Source organism: Neomonachus schauinslandi, chromosome 7, assembly GCF_002201575.2.
Source record: "Neomonachus schauinslandi chromosome 7, ASM220157v2, whole genome shotgun sequence".
Taxonomy (NCBI): domain Eukaryota; kingdom Metazoa; phylum Chordata; class Mammalia; order Carnivora; family Phocidae; genus Neomonachus; species Neomonachus schauinslandi.
This window is the reverse complement of record NC_058409.1, coordinates 38,459,242-38,478,133: the sequence shown is the minus strand read 5'-3', so window position 1 is coordinate 38,478,133 and position 18,892 is coordinate 38,459,242. Positions and strand designations below refer to the sequence as shown.

At 36.4% G+C, this 18,892-nt stretch overlaps 1 protein-coding gene across 2 annotated transcripts in view; it reads left to right on the top strand.

The window, feature by feature from the left end:
• SLC38A9 (solute carrier family 38 member 9) overlaps positions 1-14,230 on the top strand; it is a 79,754-nt gene extending 65,524 nt beyond the window's left edge. For both annotated transcript variants that reach the window (XM_044916731.1, XM_021701817.1), the window contains 4 exons: positions 5,004-5,117; positions 6,911-7,059; positions 11,952-12,041; positions 13,439-14,230. In XM_044916731.1, the coding sequence (XP_044772666.1) occupies positions 5,004-5,117; positions 6,911-7,059; positions 11,952-12,041; positions 13,439-13,604 (519 nt within the window). In that variant the 3' untranslated portion in view covers positions 13,605-14,230. The remainder of the gene's footprint in view (positions 1-5,003; positions 5,118-6,910; positions 7,060-11,951; positions 12,042-13,438) is intronic.
• Positions 14,231-18,892: the final 4,662 nt, after the last annotated feature.

Here is an 18,892-nt window from a genome sequence, read left to right as displayed (position 1 = left end):
GGCCTTGAAATCTGTTTTTTTATGTGTACACACCATAAAATGCATTCCTGTTTCTGCTCCCTTTTGGGACTAGCACTTTGTAGAACTAGTGTGTGAGATTCAGCTGATAAAATTTAACTCAACTTTTGGCTTTTGTGGGAAATATTTTTTAAAAAGAAGCTCAAAAGTTTAAGTGGATGATGGTTTCTTATTGTCTTAATTGAAACCACGGTATGAAGTATAGTCTAGCTTTCAAAAAATCAGTTAGACTTCATGTTAACTTCTTAAAACATTAGTAAATACTAATGATAAAGCTAGCATTTTGTAATGTAAAGCTAACACTTTGTGCCAACAAAATTCTAAACACTTTAAATATATGTAAATACATAAACTCTCCTTTTGATTGTACTGAAATTGGCTTATATACTTGCATAAATTAAGCTAAATGGGTACTATATTCTAAGAAAAAAATTGTCACTTGGTTTATTTAATGATTATACTTTTCAGCAGGTTTCAGTAAGTAATTTGACTCATAGATGTACTGTTAATATATATTTCCTTGAGATTTAAGTCAGAAAATGTGAAGCTGGCATGCTTGGGTGACTCAGTTGGTTAAATGCCTGCCTTCGGCTCAGGTCATGATCCCAGGGTCCCAGGATTGAGCCCCATGTCAGGCTCCTTGCTCAGCGGGGAGCCTGCTTATCCTTCTGCCTTTTGCTCACTCACTCTCTCTTTCTCTCTGACAAATAAATAAAATCTTTAAAAAAAAAAATGTGAAGCTTGTCAGGGACTCTGAATTGTTAATGTTGTGTTAGTCATTCAGAGCTCAGTAAACAAAGGCTTAAAAGTAGAGAAGACAAAAGAATAAAAAGGCCTCACTTCCTTCTATATAAACTGCAGTTGGACTTGGATCTAAAGACATTTGTGAAGGAGGAAAATAATGTGGCTCCTAAACAGGTGTAATGATCAGATTTTCCAGCTTTGTTAAGTTCGGCTTAATTTCATCGTTTTTTTTGTTTTTTTTGTTTCACTAAACATAGTTGTTTTGTGTGTGTGCGTGTGTCACTAAATGGGATATAATTTCTATTCCTTAGTAAGGCATACCTTACCAAAAGAAAAAAAAAAGTTGTAGATTTGAAAATCATCCAACTCATTCTTTATCGTCAGAATATATAGTCTCTGTAAACATCTAGGAAATGATCCTAGATATGTGGACTAACCTCTTGGTATTTCCTCATCATGTTTGAATTAGAACCTATACAGTGCTTTTTTTGTTTTGTTTTGCCTGTCTTTATTTAGTTTCACACCATGCTAATTCTTTAAAAACATTTGCAGTGCCTTATATCTCAATTTGTTATTTACTTTTTGCTTCTTCATATGAATCTGTGTAGTTTACTTAACTATACATCGTCAGAGGTTTTTATGTAAATGTGCAGGATAGCTCTGTATGGTCAGTTTCTGTCTGTCGTTTTTGTTAGTAAATGCTCCATTGCATAGTGTTTTCACTATGAACGGTATGTGGAACAAATCATAAACTATATTCGAGAAGCAGAATGTGCTTCCAGCACCACTTGTGCCCACCCCCGATAAAGCTAGTCCTCATTCTGAGGTGGCATTCTTCCCGTCACCCTGCCCCCTGTTGCTCATTCATAAGGCAGAGTAGATTACCTAATTAATGTGTAGGATTCATTTGTCACCTGTGCCTCTTTTTAAATATATTTTTTACTTTGAGACTCGTTGTCTAAAAGATGGCTTTTTTCCTCCCTTTTCCATTAAACGGGCTTTTAAGAGGCTGTATCTCCAGGCCTAGTACAGTGATGGCTTGTGTTCAAGCCAGAGAATAGCAAAACCCACATGTGGTGCATGGTATTCATAGGTGGCATGTTTCCCAGGATCATGCTAACCCTCAGCTGCTTTCATATTAAAACATCTTTTCTGTTCATTAGAGTAGTTTCAGATGAAAACAGATACGCAACTCTTAACCTAGTTGCATTGAGTGTACATTTAGACTACTGTAAAATAGAACTGTTCTGATTTTAATATTTCTCTTGCATCTGTGTGTGCACTCTGCTGTATCCTTTGTTACTCGTAACTTGTTTATCTTTTTTCCTTTTTTTTTTAAAGATCTTATTTATTTATTTATTTATTTATTTATTTATTTATTTAACAGAGAGAGAGAGAGAGCACACACAAGCAGGGGGAGTGGGAGAGGGAGAAGCAGGCTCTCCACTGAGCAGGGAGCCCGATGTAGGGCTCAATCCCAGGACCCTCGGATCATCACCTGAGCCAAAGGCAGACGCTTAACTGACTGAGCCACCTATCTTTATTTTCTTTATTGTTGTTTATTAACTGTGACACAGATGCATTCGAGACTGATCATTTCTCTACTGTAATAGCTAAGGGCATGCAATTTGGAGCCATAACATCTTTAGTTTGAATACTGACTTTACCAGCTACTTACTCTGTAACCATGAACAAGTTTTGTAACCTTGCTGTACTAGTTTATTCATTTATAAAATGAAGAAAATGAATGCACCTACATTTAATGAGATTATACATATAAAGTGCTTATTGCATAGCCTAGCACCTAGCCTATTTAATAACTGGCTACTAACTATAACCAGCGTGGTTATTATTTTTCCTATACATTTACCAGGTTCCTCCTCTGTCCCAGGTATTGTTCTGGGTATTGAGGATATAAAGGTGAAAAACACATAGTCCTTGCCCTCAAGGATCTCCTAGTCTAGTGGTAAGAACCAACTTAGACATAGAAAAATTAAAATACCAACATGATACAAAAACTCTTTTTTTTTTTTAAAAGATTTTATTTATTTATTTGAGAGAGAGAGAGAATGAGAGACAGAGAGCATGAGAGGGAGGAGGATCAGAGGGAGAAGCAGACTCCCCGCCAAGCAGGGAGCCCGATGTGGGACTCGATCCCGGTACTCCAGGATCATGACCTGAGCTGAAGGCAGTCGCTTAACCAACTGAGCCACCCAGGCGCCCCGATACAAAAACTCTTAATGTTGGCTACTTTTTGGGTGTTGAGGGACAGTTTTTTTCCCCTTGGGAGCTTTCATTCATGAACATAAATTACTTTTATAATAGAAACTAGTGATAACTACAATAAACTCTAGTAGATGTTGTAATTTCAGGTATGTGTACAGTGCTATAAGAACAGGAAAACAGAAGGGAAAACTGACTTATCAGGAAGCCTTTGCACCTTAGCCTTATCATCTTCATCAGACTTTCCCCCAAAGTCTACTAAGGTACACGTCTTTGCAGAAAGCCTGACCAGGATGATGGGTGATCAGGTGCTATGTAAGCTAAAGACTGCCCATGAAGTGGTAGCTGTCCCACTTTATGTATAGCTGTCTCTGACACAGCTGTTTTGGCCTCCCAAGATTTTGCATTTTATAAGACTACCTCTGTTTTTGAGCCACACTGAGTAGGTTGAAGGTAGAATGACTTTTAAACATCATAATGGGAGAATACTACCCTTTGATATGAAAGGTAGTTTCCTTGTTCATTTCTGTTCATTCTCTACAAAACCATGAGACAACCTTAGGAGTGACTGATGTCTAGCCTGAAATGGGCCCTAGGCTTCATAAACTAAAGAGGAAAGACTTGGGGCACCTGGGTGGCTCAGTTAAGTGGCTGCTTTTGGCTCAGGTCATCGTCAGGCTCCCTGCTGAGCAGGGAGCCTGCTTCTCCCTCTCCTACTCCCCCTGTTTGTGCTCTTTCTCTGTGTCAAATAAATAAAACCTTAAAAAAAAAAAAAAAAGGAAAGACTTTGAAAGCCCCCTGAAGCCTCCTTCCTCAACCCTAAACAATTAGAAGCTCTTTGAGAATGCTAGAACCAACCTGCATAATCCAAGTTCCTGTGGCTTCTTCATAGGCGTGTCCACCATCTAATTCAGGGTCTGGAATCCCTGGTTTGTTTTCAAGCTGATTGTCTATTTAGACCTAACCTTAGGATTTCTCGTAGCTTGTTACTTGCTTTTTAAGTGAATTTATGAACATTCAAGTTTATAACTTTCTATTCTTGCTCAGCCCATTTAAGGAGAAGAATTGTCCAAAAAATCAGAAATGCTCCCTAATGCCAAATGTCCACTTTCCTTATTGTGTTATCAAACTAAAGTAAAATTGTATATAATTTTTTTCTTATCTGTTTTCTTAGCTTTCAAAGTAATTTGTGTTTAAAATGAAAAATGAATAGGCTTATTGCCATAATTTAGTTGTGCTGAATTGTTTGGCTGTAACTTTAGCGATGATGGAGACCAGATTTGTGAGCCGTGGGATCTGTTCTGTTTGGATCTGACAGCTGGCTGCATTAAATGTCTTGGAGCTTTTTCCTTCACATGGGGGTAGGAGGTCAGGAGGGTGGGAACAGCAGTGGAAGAAAGCAACCCACTTTATTTAATGTGCTGCATTTGTTTACTGATTCCAATAATAACATTGTGCAGCTGTTGGAACAGTTGCCTTTTGATTTCCTTTTGTTTACTGTTTAGGTTTGTTAAGCTTGTCTGTGATACCTGTTTACTGTCTGCCCTTTAACTAGCTTTCCTTCTTTATTAAATATGTTTTAATACTGTACCAGTTTCTTTCAGCCAGGGCATGCTTTGATGGTTTAGCAAAGTCAATTTACTAAAAGAAAAATGTTTTTAATTCTGTAGGTCATACTGAAGGTGGCTTGTTTTTGCTTTCTTGTCCCTTAGCTTTATTATTTTTAATCAAATATTTTGTGGTAAATAAATTACCTTAGAAATTAGTCATAATTTTTTGTTAAGCCACCATTTATGTTAAAGAAAGAAAGAAAGAAACTGTTGGACTGATTGTGAAGTATGTGAATTTTGTTTTATCTACTTTCTGTGAACAGACTGGATACCTAGAAGGCATGTACATAAAAACACACACAGCCAAAAGATAAATCTTGAATTTGTCAGTTTTCTTATTTAGTCTATTCAGGCAGATTTAACTGCAAATTTATTCAGTATTATGGGAATTTTGTTCTCTTTTTACAGGTGAGGGACTTGTCCATTGCTTATATGCTGGTGACATTAACTTACCTCTATATTGGAGTCCTGGTTTTTGCTTCATTTCCTTCACCACCATTAACCAAGGATTGCATAGAGCAGGTAAGGCACTAGGTACCCTCTCTTGATGATTGTTAACACCTTCCTATCTGCAGAGCAGGTGGGGTGATACGGTAGCAAGTTATAATCCCAGACAGACCGGGGTTTGAATACCATCTCTACTGTTTACTCTGCATGTGAGATTTTAGGCATCTTCCCCATCCTTTCTAAACTTCGGTTTCCTATTCCATTAAATAGTATAATACATACACCATAGATTTTTAAAGAGACTCTCGAGAAAACATACTGCATGCTAGCCCCTTGTGGTACTCAAAATAGATAATTCCTATTATTATGTGCATGGTATTTCTCTTTATTTGGAAAACTGTTATTGGTGCTATTCATGAATTTGTAAAACCTCTGCTGGGAATACATGCAACCTCCTTATTTTCCAAAGCCTGGATCTGGAAATGTCCTGGATAATCTGGTGTCTTTGCTCATCAGTCCCCAATGATAGGTCTAACACTCATTTTTGTACACCGTGGCAGGCAGTAAAACAAAGAAAGACTATTCGGCTGTTAAAAAGAGAGGGAGATGGAAAGAATAGAAGAAAAGATTTTATTAAAAAAGTTGCCATAAGTAATACTTTCTTTGATTTGACCCATCATAAACTTAGGAACAGTGTAGTTTCTAGTTTAATGTGACTGACAAAAATAGCATTTTACAGATGAGTTTCTTTCTAGTCAGAAGAAATTCCTCTAATAAGAGTGTAGCGGAGGGGCGCATGGGTGGCTCAGTCGTTAAGCATCTGCCTTCGGCTCAGGTCATGATCCCAGAGTTCTGGGATCAAGCCCCACATTAGGATCTCTGCTCGGCGGGAAGCCTACTTCTCCCTCTCCCACTCCCCCTGCTTGTGTTCCCTCTCTCGCTGTGTCTCTCTCTGTCAAATAAATGAATAAAATCTTTATTAAAAAAAAAAAAGTGTAGTGGAATATACAGTACAATTTATTATGGATGAATTATAAGAGTTATTTCAGCATAATACTGTTAATAATATTCTCATCTTTATAAGAGAAATAAGTTTGAATTATTACTGTTATGATAGCTTGAAATGTTCTTCTCTTGATTTCCATGATTCAAGAAGTTCTTTGGCAGCCAAATGTTTGCTGAAAATTCCCCTAATGTGAACAATCCCTTATAAAGCCCACTGTCTTGGGAATAGGAATATCTATGGTATTTGTATTTGAAAGGAAACAAAAAAATTCTGAGTAATTAACTTTCCTTTTAGATGCCAAACTAAAATGGAGAAAATCATGAGAGGAAATAGAAATAAATCATTTTCTTTTTAATTATAGGCTATAAATAATAATGATACTAGGTGATATATATACTCTCACATTATTCTATAATCTTTACTTTGGAAGTACTATGATGTTTCAGGGAAGGAAAAACAAGAGAATTGGTGAGGATCAAATGACATCGAATTAAATTAGCCATTTGAATGTATTAAAACAGATTTATGCTTGTACCTACCTTACAGAGCAGTGCTTCTGAGACTCTCTGAAAGGCAAGGTTTTCTTTGTTGTTTTAATGTCAAATCAATTACAGACTGATACTTTTGTAAAATAAAATAATGTGGCAATGTCAGATTTCTATAAAAGTTTCTAAACATTTCAATTTTTGTACTTAGTTCATTGAAAAATAATAGTTCACATATAGTTCGTGGGTGAGCACCGGTCCACAAACCAAAACTTGTGTGGCACCTATGTTCCAAATAAGCAAAAGATAGTCAGTTTTATAAATTTGTATGTACTGAATTTATTTTTAACATTACTTCATTATCTTTCTTTGATTAGAATTTTTTAGACAACTTCCCTAGCAGTGACATCCTGTCCTTCATTGCAAGGATATTCCTGCTGTTCCAGATGATGACTGTATACCCACTCCTAGGCTATTTGGCTCGTGTTCAACTATTGGGCCATGTCTTCGGTGACATTTATCCTAGGTAAGGGCTCTTCTCTTGACCAGCAAGATGTGCCAAGCAACAAATGACTGTGCAAACAGGTCAGTTTAAAATGTGACTGATCCTTTTGCTATAAAAATTTGCCTAATCAAAATGGTTACTAAGGGTAGATCACAGTTGTTCTTTTCCCTGAAGAGCTATAAAAATAGAAGCTGCTTCCATGTCCAGAATGATTTAAAGTTACTTCCTTCTAGGGGCGCCTGGGTGGCTCAGTCATTAAGCATCTGCCTTTGGCTCAGGTCATGATCCCAGGGTCCTGGGATCGAGCCCTGCATCGGGCTTCCTGCTCCACGGGAAGCCTGCTTCTCCCTCTCCCACTCCCCTTGCTTGTGTTACCTCTCTCGCTGTGTCTCTCTCTGTCAAATAAATAAAATCTTAAAAAAAAATAAATAAAGTTAGTTCCTTCTAGTATAGTTATGTTAGCTCTGATACCAACTATATTTATCTCACGATTTATTTGCCATTAATCTACACATTGCCAAGAAGTTAATAGTATATAGTACCTGTATTAGCAATGTATGGCTAATGAGAAGCAATGCTTTTATTTTAATTATTGGTTATTGATATGTACTTGTATATTTATTAACATTCATGCATTTTTACATAAACCATACTTGCTTAGAATTGAAGGTGAGATATACAACAAGCTAAAATTCCTATTTGCTTCTGTAACTACTGCTGTAATTTTTAATCTCTTACTGGTGATAGAGCAGTTTTGAGTCCTTTTGAAAACCTATTCAAAGCTACTTACCCTCATCCAAGAGAAATTTCCATATACTGCTTCAGAGTTTCCCTGGAACTTCATTTTGAATTCCTGGTTAACTTCTACTCTAACATTAAGTTTTAATAGAGATTCATCCTAGTAAAAAATACCCAGTCCTAACCTATTTTACTTGAAATAAATGGTCTTAAATGAAGAAAACTTTCAGATAAAAACTTTTTAAAGTACATTTACAGTAACCAATTAAACAAGAGGTCTTCATCAGTTCTTCTTTGAAGTGAACTAATGCAATCTGTTCCCTCATTAAGTAAATAATTAGTAAAAATATGTTGGTTTAAAAACAAAAAACTTGGGCGCCTGGGTGGCTCAGTTGGTTAAGCGACTGCCTTCGGCTCAGGTCATGATCCTGGAGTCCCGGGATCGAGTCCCGCATCGGGCTCCCTGCTCGGCGGGGAGTCTGCTTCTCCCTCTGACCCTCCTCCCTCTCATGCTCTCTGTCTCTCATTCTCTCTCTCTCAAATAAATAAATAAAATCTTAAAAAAAAAAAAGATTTAAATAAAAAAATAAAAACAAAAAACTTATAAAAGCAAAAGTCAAGAGGTACCGCCTTTTTAGCATTGACAGTATCAACAGCTACAGTTATAACATTGCTCATCTGGAAGATTGGATTTCAGTACATATAAGATTCCTGTTGTGTTTATGCCCTGTGTTGTATTTACAGTCCCAAAATAAAATAATACAATGAAGTCATAGAAGAAAAAAACGCTAGGTAAATGCATTAGTCCTGTTTTCTGCCATTATTTTGCATAATGGTGGCTGTTACAATGCTTCTTCCTCTTGGAAATAATCTGGAAGTTCCCTTTCGTGTTCACATTACATTTCTTTCTCTACCACCAACAACACACTATCATTTATCCTACACTTACAAGTACTCCACAGACTGCATATTTCAGAGCATACTTTTTTGGGCTCAGCACCTCCTTTACACTCTTAAAGTTTATTGAGAACCCCCATGCACTTTTTTTTTTTTTTTTTTTTTTTTTTTTTAAGATTTTATTTATTTATTTGACAGAGAAAGACACAGCGAGAGAGGGAACACAAGCAGGGGGAGTGGGAGAGGGAGAAGCAGACTCCCTGCCGAGCAGGGAGCCCGATGCGGGACTCGATCCAGGGACTCCAGGATCATGACCTGAGCCGAAGGCAGTCGCTCAACCAACTGAGCCACCCAGGCGCCCAAGAACCCCCATGCACTTTAACTTATGTGGGTTATATCTATTAATATTTAACATATGAAAAATTAAAACAGAATTTTAAATATGAATTAATTTATTTAAAAAGCAATAATAAAACCATTACTTGTTGGGGCGCCTGGGTGGCTCAGTCAGTTAAGCGTCTACCTTCGGCTCAGGTCATGATCCCAGAGTCCTGGGATCGAGCCCCACATCAGGCTCCCTGCTCAGCGGGAAGCCTGCTTCTCCCTCTCCCACTCCCCCTTCTTGTGTTCCCTCTCTCGCTGTGTCTCTCTGTCAAATAAATAAATAAAATCTTTAAAAAAAAAAAAAAACCATTACTTGTTTAAAAATAACATACTTATGAAAAATAATTGTTTCCCAAAAAAACTTTTGTTTTACATTTTCAAAACTTTTTTTTTTTTAAAGATTTTATTTATTTATTTGAGACTGAATGAGAGAGAGCACCTGAGAGGGGGGAGGGTCAGAGGGAGAAGCAGACTCCCTGCTGAGCAGGGAGCCCGATGCAGGACTCGATCCAGGGACTCCAGGATCATGACCTGAGCCGAAGGCAGTCGCTTAACCAACTGAGCCACCCAGGCGCCCCTCAAAACTTTTTTTTTAAGTTGTATTTATTTAAGTAATTCCTGTACCCCGTGTGGGGCTTGAACTCACGTCCCTGAGATCAAGAGTTGTGTGCTCTTCCAACTAAGCCAGCCAAGCGCCCCACATTTTCAAAACTCTTTAATACCTGCTTTGCTAGTAGATAATTGGATTCCCTTATCTTCTGCATTCAGTCTGTTGCAATATGTTGTTTTCATTTAAATATATGAAGAAAATCTACTCTCACATAGACACGTTGGAAAAAGGAGTACTTTTAATAGCATTTTCAGATTATTGTGGATATTCTTCTTTGATACTATGCCAAATCTTAACAAGTAGTAGTTTTTTATAAGTTAATTGAATCAGAAACTCACTGATATTAAAACCCATTGGTCTATAGTACACTTTGGATCCTTTAACCTATGCATGTTTTTGTACCATGTTTAATCATTTGGAAAATATCATTTCACTGAGTTCTGCAGATCTTCCACACTTCATTATATAATATCAAAACCCACATTCGTAACACTGCCACCAGTTTCATCATAAAAGTCCTTAAATACTGGAAAACTGTCAAGCTCAGGGTGGCAAATACAAGCTGTCCAAAATTCTAATTTTTCCTTGAAAACTGAAATTTTATCATTGGCCACACATACCACTAGTTGTTTTCCTTGAAATGACAAGCTCATAATCATTCATTTAAAAAAAAAATGTCTGTCAAATACCCAAGTCTGAAGAACCATAGTTTGTCTGCCTTTCAAGTAAAAATAGCATTCCTTGGAAAAAAGGGCTAGATTGCTCTCCAGCTCAGTTGCACAACTACTTTTCTTCAAGACAACAATTTTACTTCACTGTGTAGCAGATACGCTGTATTACGTACTTTCTAATTGATCACACAGAATAGTAAAACAGATGTGTGTTCAAAGCATGAGATTTAATAAAACTAATAATTTTTACTTTTTTATGAAGGTCTCTTTTTTGGCAGTGTTTGGCGGTAAGGCACACAGTATAAAATACACATAGGTGCAGCTGCCTCTTCCCGTGCTAAGGGGCCAGCAGTTTTACCCACAGTTGCTTTTGCAAAGCAAGTAATGTCCCTTATGATTTTAATATGAAATATGTTTTAATATGTCTCTTATGATTTTAATATGAAATTAATATTTATCTCAGTGACTTCCTGAAAGGGTATTGGGAACTTCCCTGGGGTTCGTGGTTACACTATGAGAACCACTTCTTTGGAAAATACACAAAGTTGTTTCCTTTTACAATACAGAAATAACAGAGGCCCAGTCATTGTCTCAAAGCTCTGGAGCAATTTTAAAGTTGGAGTTTCTGGATAAGTAGCAAGATCTGGAAGCCTGAATATCTTTGTAATTCATCAGGATGTATGACTAACTACTTATTTGTGTAAATAATTCTCCTCGTTTTTATTCTCTCTGTAATCTTTATCTGGGATTAATTACCCCCTAATAACTTAGGCTCACAAGGTTGCTTTGATGTGTAAATTTAAGAATCATCTTTCTGGGAAATGGAGTTATTTCTTGAGCATCACATTTTATCTACATTATTTTCCTATTCATGATGAACACGAATATCTTTAAGTGGCCGAATCTGAAAAATGAAAACCTGCCCATTTTGTCTTTCCCTTAATATAATTTATTTTCCTAATTATAAAAATAAAATAAATACAAAAAAATATTGTAAGATATAAAAAGTTTGTTAAATACAGAGAAGTGGAAAAATTACTCCAAATTCCAAATCATATCACAATCACTACTACCTTTTCGGTGTATTTCCTTCTGATATTTTTTCCAATGTTTTCAGATTTTCTTGTGTAGTAAAAAATCTATCTAGCTTTCTTCCAAGTTGCCTAGATGAATTTACCATCTAGGTAGCAATGATAAGTTATTTTGAATAATTTTTAATATATTCCATCAAGGAAGTTGTTACCTTGCTGTATATGTAGGATACTTGTTTTTGCCACAAATATCTTTATGTTAATAGCTTTTTTCTTATTTTTGTTTATTGTCTTAAGATAGTCCAAATGGAATTATAAAATAAAAAGCGTGAACTCTGATACATACCACCAGTTTGTTCTACAAATCTTTAACCTATTCATATATTTGCACAAAAGGTCCAGGGTCACTGTGCCATCACCAGCATTGAATACTATTGCTGCCTTCTATTTCCGCTGTGATTTTATTGTCAAGTTTAAGACATTCTCATTTTAAAGATGTTAATAATGAATTTTATTCTCATATTAATGGTTATAATTTACCTGTTTTTACTTTTTCCTCCAAATTCTCTCCTCAACTTCTAGCATTTTCCACGTGCTGATTCTTAATCTAATTATTGTGGGAGCTGGAGTGATCATGGCCTGTTTCTACCCAAACATAGGAGGAATCATAAGGTACAGCCTGTAAGGGAACTGTGCCCCTTCATGTATTGTTCTTTATTTTTATGCTTTTCCTGTTGATATTGCCATTGTTAATTTAATTGTACGAAATTCTTGTGAGTATTTAAAACTGGTAACATTCAAATATAGTTCCCTGGTGTCAGTTAAGGTGCTCGTTTTCTTCCATCACACTGCTTCTTCCTGATTCTAGAAGCCCCATTATCCCTTAAACATCTTTCCCTTTTTCCCTTTCTCTTTTTCTTTTTCTCATCGTTTTCCTTTGTACCTTCTTCTCTTTACCCAAATTAAAAAATATTTAATATATAGTGTATAACTTCTTGAGTACCTGGAGGTCTGTCATTTGTTAAGGCTGTGTTGTAACTTTTTTTTCTTTTCAGGATACTTGAAATATGTCTTATAATAAAGACAACCACTATGCTGTTTTTACTTTTATTTGCCATTTATTTTATGCAGAATTTACTCCTGGGCCATAAGTTTTTGTTTCTTCAGTTTCTTCTGGGATATCTTTTTCTTCTGGTTTAGGAACAATCTGCTCTTTTTCAGTAAGGATCATCTCAATGTGGCTGTACTCTTACTTTTTTAACCCATTTCTACTCAAGAACATAATTTTGCTCTGAGTTGCAGTCAGAAAGTAAGAGTTTAGATAGGAGTTTAGGTTCCAGATGGGTCTTTACTTAATATACTTTCTCTAAAAATATTGTGGTAGGTTGAGTAGATGGGGAATAAAATTGTGAACTCAGATTCTCATGGAAGACGGGTTTACAGTGATCTGATTTCTCTTCCTCAACCTCTAGAAAGCAGGGCTTGAGTAACTTTTTTGAAGACCCTTACCTAAAAAAAGTAGCAAGAAATAAAAGTAGAGAGTATTAGCCTGATGCTTATTGAATATAATGGACTTAAAGTTTCTATTAAGCTGAGGATAGGGTAAGGGAGAAGAAAGTTTGGGTTCCTCTGTCAGTCTTGTGTTGAGGTATTTTTGTTATTATCTTTGATAATTATGCTGAACACCACAGAGGTACTCATCTGTTCTCATTCTTAAGCAGATGCTCGCAGTCCTTCAGAAAGTCAGAATGCATAATTAGTTTATAAAAGATCAAAGATAGGAAGCCTATCTCCAGATGTTTCTGAGGAAGCAGCCACAAACATGGAGACACAGAAGAACTATGGAGATTGGAGAGATGAATAAAAAACTCTGTCAAGCAGATGCTATAAAGATGAACAGGAAATAATATTTTATATTAACTTAGGAAGTAAAATGTTTTCAACTCAAATGCTTTATGTCAACAACAGTTGAATCAAAAAATAACTTCATTGCAATATCAGACTGAAGAGGGTTTAAATGGGAGTATAGTTGCAAGGAATAATTAACCCAAAAAGTTTTTATTTTGCAGGTATTCAGGAGCAGCATGCGGCCTGGCCTTTGTATTCATATATCCATCTCTTATCTATATAATTTCCCTCCGCCAAGAAGACCGTCTGACATGGCCAAAGTTAATCTTTCACATTTTTATCATCATTTTGGGCCTGGCTAACCTGATTGTTCAATTTTTTATGTGAAATACTCAATGTCTTCTCAAAATCTTTCATGGCATTTTGAACTTTGACAACAGTTCCACATAAATTGACTTATAAATGCTGTTGTTGCTATAATTCTAAATGTTTTCCTAAGATAATTTGAAAAAAAGGGGTGAGGGGAATAGTGGTCCATGAATAAGTAATTTTGATTAGAGTGGAGAAAGGGGCAAGAAGAATGATCTTTGTCTCACTTCATATGCACCACCCCTTCATTCTCATTGTCTTTTCTGAGTAGAAGTATATGCCCTTAGGAAAAATCATGTTGGTTTTTTATTTTTACAGATATAAGGTGGGTGGGTTTATTTTGACTACAGTGAAGATTCTCAGGGTATCACAGCAACTATTGCCAGATGCTATTTCTGTTTTATATTTCAGTGTATTCACTTTCATTTTATTACTTGCTAGGCCATTTCTGCAGTTTACCCAAACATGTACTGTTTGGGACAGTAAACCAAATACCTCATTTGTAAAAAGAAATCTCCATGGCATCAGTGTTAAATGAGTGAACTCTTAACTGCATCCTTAATCTCTATTTAAAAGAGAGAAAGAAGGAATGTCAGTACAGGCTCTTTGGTCATGAACCTTACACAAAATAAATGAACTGGGAGAGCTTTTTGAGTCTGACTTCTTTTTTCTCATCTAGTATTAGTAACTTAGGTCAAAATTCTAGCTCCCCCAGCCAGATTTTGCATAGGAACCAGTATGATTATCCCCACAGACCCAAGAGCCTGAGCATTGCATAGGATATCATGACAGGACCAACGGGGAAGCATGTAGGAATCATGGCAGAGAATGTTGGGTACGTGAGTCCCTACAGGGAAGAAAGGAAATGGAGAAGGGGCCAGAAGAGTGAGGCCTCCTTCACAGCATATTGTGAGGTGTTGGAAGTGTCTCTTTACCACAGGAAGGGACTAATCCTTTTTGAGGTAAGACTTCCAAGAAGGGGACCACCCCCCCCATTGCCTTACTTCTTAACTGGCATGGTTAGAGGTTAAATCCCCATAAGAAAATCTCCTTGGATCTGAGAAAAGGATTAGGGAATCTGAATTCTTGAAATTAACTCTCTCTTCTTTTTCACTGAAACTAAAGTCTAAACCAGAATTCAAATCCATATCTTCCATGTAATACAGCCTTCATGTTCAGCTTGAAAAGTTAGATTTCTCTAACTTTAGGCTAACATTAAAAAGTGTATTTTGTTAGTACACATCCCACATCACAGGATAATGTGTAGATTTATGTTACTTACTTCTTTTGAGAAAGACAGACAAAATGGTTTTTGAAAGACAGGTGAAATGGTCTTTTTTAAGCCTAGTAAAGAACCCAAGATTTGAGACCAGCCATAATTTCTTTCAGGAAAGCTTTCTGTCCATTCCATAGATAGGTATATGGAAAAATTGTGGTATTTCTTAAAATAGGTATTTCTTAAAAGTTCTCTTTGTAAAAGTCTCATGAAAATTTGAAGGCATATACAAAAGTAGAGAAAATAATAGGATAACCCTCCCACATCCCCATCCCCTATACTTAGTAATTATAAAACTTATGCTGTATTTGCTTCATCTATCCTTTTTTTCCTTTTCCACTGTAATATTTTGAAGCCAATCTCAGACATTATGTTACTTCATCTTCACGGTAATTGGAGCCATTCTCAAAAGTTTTTGTTAGCAGAAACTGCTGGTAGAAGTCAGGTTGATTAGAAGATTCTACATTAAGTATCTGTATCCCAATGTTAACCTCTTAGAATAGAGTATACGTATGGAGGAAATGTCTCTGTGCTTGGGATCTCCTGCATCTTTGTGACCTCAGTCTCGTGCAGTTAGAGACATAGGAATCAAAAGCTACATAGCTCCTTCAGACCCACGTTTAATCCCTGTTTATCCCTAGTCACCTCCCTCATCTTTGAAAACTTCAGAGACAGAATTTTCATTGCCTCTTTTCAGTAATGTACTTGAATGTTTTAACACATGGAAAAATGACTTGGTATATTTTTATCCATGTAATGATCAAAGTGAATATGACAATGCATTACTTACTAAATTAAAAAGCAATGTGGATATTTGGTTTTCGTTTTCTTTAAAAGACTTGATAATTTAGAACTTCCAAAATCCTACATTAGGCTTATGCTGAATAATTTTGCCTTCTTAAGTTTCTACTCATGAAACTGATACCTTTGGCTTGTTATTTAGCTTGGCCAGATGCTCTTCATTTGAGTATGTATGTCCTGGCTCACACATTGGAATGATGAGATATGAATTCATTTGGATTACATTATAATTAATTGTAGACTTTCTCTACTCTCTTTTTTTAATTTTCTAATTAAATTTATTTTACTTTTTGCTCTGATGTGGTTAACCTCAGTTTCTTTGAATTTAGCTTATTTAACATACAACTAAGGACATTATAAAATTTTAAATGGCTTGTTTAGAGAAGCATTCCCTAGAAAGGTTCTGGATGAAAATATGGTATGCTCATACTAGGCCAAAAAGAACAAAGAAATGTCCTCTGACATTTGATACCTGTGTGTAATCGTCCAGAATCAGTTTGTCATCACATCCAAAAAATGTATTACAGTAAAGAATAAATTTACCCACAAAAAGGGACTGTATTAAAGGTAAATACTCACTTATGGTTTGCAATCTCTATTTTGACATTTGTTTCCATAAGTAATTGAGTAAACTGCCACGTTCAGTGCTTTGGAGGAGTCAAAGCTGTGTAAGATTTCATTCATATTCTAAAAGAACTTTAATCTAGTAAAGAACTATGGATGTAGTTAACTATAATGCAAGGGACCATTAGAGAAAACGAAACCCCTTCCAATTGGGATCCTCAGAGAGGGCTGGTAAAGGAAATGTGGGGTAAAGCAGCAAGGACCCATTTTTCAGCCTCCTCCTAAGAATTGTCCAAAATTTTAGATATTTGATAGTTTCACTGTCATATGGGATCATGTAAGGTATAATTGCTTTTATTTTGGCAATTATATATTATCATAAGTATTATATTATTATAAATAATATAAATAAATATATTTTTCTAAGAGACTTTATGGGAAGTATTTAACTGCTTCTGGTTATTATTTATTGTTCTCTCTGCATTTGTAACACTACATTATTCACTTCTGTGAATCTTGGACAGCAAAGCACAATTGCTTAATACGGGAAATAAGTAGTAATACATTGGGCCGTGCAAATAGATTGCATAAAATTATCTCTCCAAAGACATGACTTGCTTAAATATCTTGGTATATTTTTGTCCATGTCATGATACAAAATGTCAAATGTTTGAGCTCATTGATAAAAGCAGAAAATATTGATGCTGCATGTTCTCTTTACGAAGCACGGACCTTACTGCTTTTTAAAATCTGGTGGTGGCAGTTTGTTTTCTTATCCCAGTTTGAATGTCCAAAACAAAACCCAAACCTACTTGACACTTAAACAATAGAACATTACATTAGTTTGTGATCCAAAGTAAAATGTGCACAAGGCGGCCTGGCTGGCCCCAGTTTCACAGTTGACTGCCGACCTCACTTCAGATTATGTAAACACGTATTGCAAAACAGCTCTGACAGGAACCTCGTAACCTAAACAGCATTCTCTGAAATGTAATTTGTTGTCTTTTTATATAAAAGGAGAAATTAAATCAAAATTATTTTGAAGAAAAACAACTCCGGGATTTTGTTTAATTGAATTTTACCAGGAAATGCTATTGCCTAGTAGCACTGACCTCAGGGCAGAGAGAAGCTGAAGTTGCGTATTTTGCAGGGTCAGACTTCTCTAGTGACTTTGTGTGTGTCAAATCAAGTCACTCAAGTGATTGGGGCATCTGTCACCCTAGGCCACAAGGAGCCCTCCTTTAGTGTATCCTGAAGAAAGGTATGTGCTGGGTTACATTCACCAAAATCTAAAATGATCACCCCTTTTGGACAATAAACTGGTGTGATCTTGCCCTGCAAGAAATTGCAAAATGAATGTGGCATTTCAGGTAAGTGTACCCCAGTTTCTGGCAAAGAGCTAGGTGTCATAATCTTCCAGAGCTATTTAAGGGCAATAAAGAGCTCTACTTTTCTTCCTTCCCTAAGTAAAGTTTCTTTTTTTTCCCCCAATGTCATTTTTGTATATTTCCTTACTCTCTGCAAAGAGAAAATAAGGCTGTCTTTTTAAAAGATTAAAAACTTCTCCATTCTCCTTATTCATCATGGGCCATAAAGTAAGGATTAGGATTGGGATTGGGACTAGAAAGAGCATACTCTCCAGATTGTTCCTCCTTTCGCCCTCACATGATCCCAAGTGATGTAGTTTTGTTTGGTCATAGCAGACACTTAATACACAAATTAATGAGACAGATTCAACTTTAATGGAAAGCAATAAATTAATTGCTATTTTCTAAAATTTTGTTCTATCAACCCTCCCCCCCCGCCAAAAAAATAAAACTGGTTCAGTCAGATTCAGAATTAGTCCTTAAATCAATGTTTAAGTTCTTACTGAATGCCAGACCCTGTGCTAAGCACAGAGTATATGGTAGTGAACAAACGATATAGCCCTGACAGTTTAGGATCCTTTTTTTTTTTTGTAAGATTTTATTTATTTATTTGAGAGAGCATAAGCAGGGGGAGGGAGCGAGGGAGAGGGAGAAGCAGAGTCCCCGCTGAGCAGGGATCCCAATGTGGGGCTCAATCCCAGGACTCTGGGCTCATGACCTGAAGTGAAGGCAGATACTTAACAGACTGAGCCACTCAGGCGCCCCAGTTTAGCATCCTTTTCCCACCCTCCTGTGTACCAGCAGCTGGTCATTTTCCCTAGGTGACACTGAAATGCCAGGCATTGGCCTTTTCCTGCTGCTCTGTCTCTGAACGCTGGGATGTAGCCATGTCATACAGGTTTTGAAGAAGTAAGTATAGGATAGGTGCAATAAATGCAACTTTTGTGTTGCACATTTATCAAGATCAAACTTTCTTTTAAGATAAAACTTTTAAAAATCCTAGGGTAATCACATAAAATGATGTAGACATGTGGACAAAACCTGGAAGGGGCCACAGGAGAATAAACATGGGTGACCTGCTGAGATGATGGGATTCTAGGTATATCATTTCTATTGTCACTTTGTTATTTGCATAACATATTTCCTAAAAGGATGTCTTGGGAAAATCATGGAAAGAAGGCTTGCAGAAATGAATCTACATTCAACCCATGAAGTAAAGAGCAACCTACAAACAACATTCGGAACAGGTGAGAGAGATCTTTTATTATAGGGGCAGACCCAGGTTTTGTGGGGCTGGA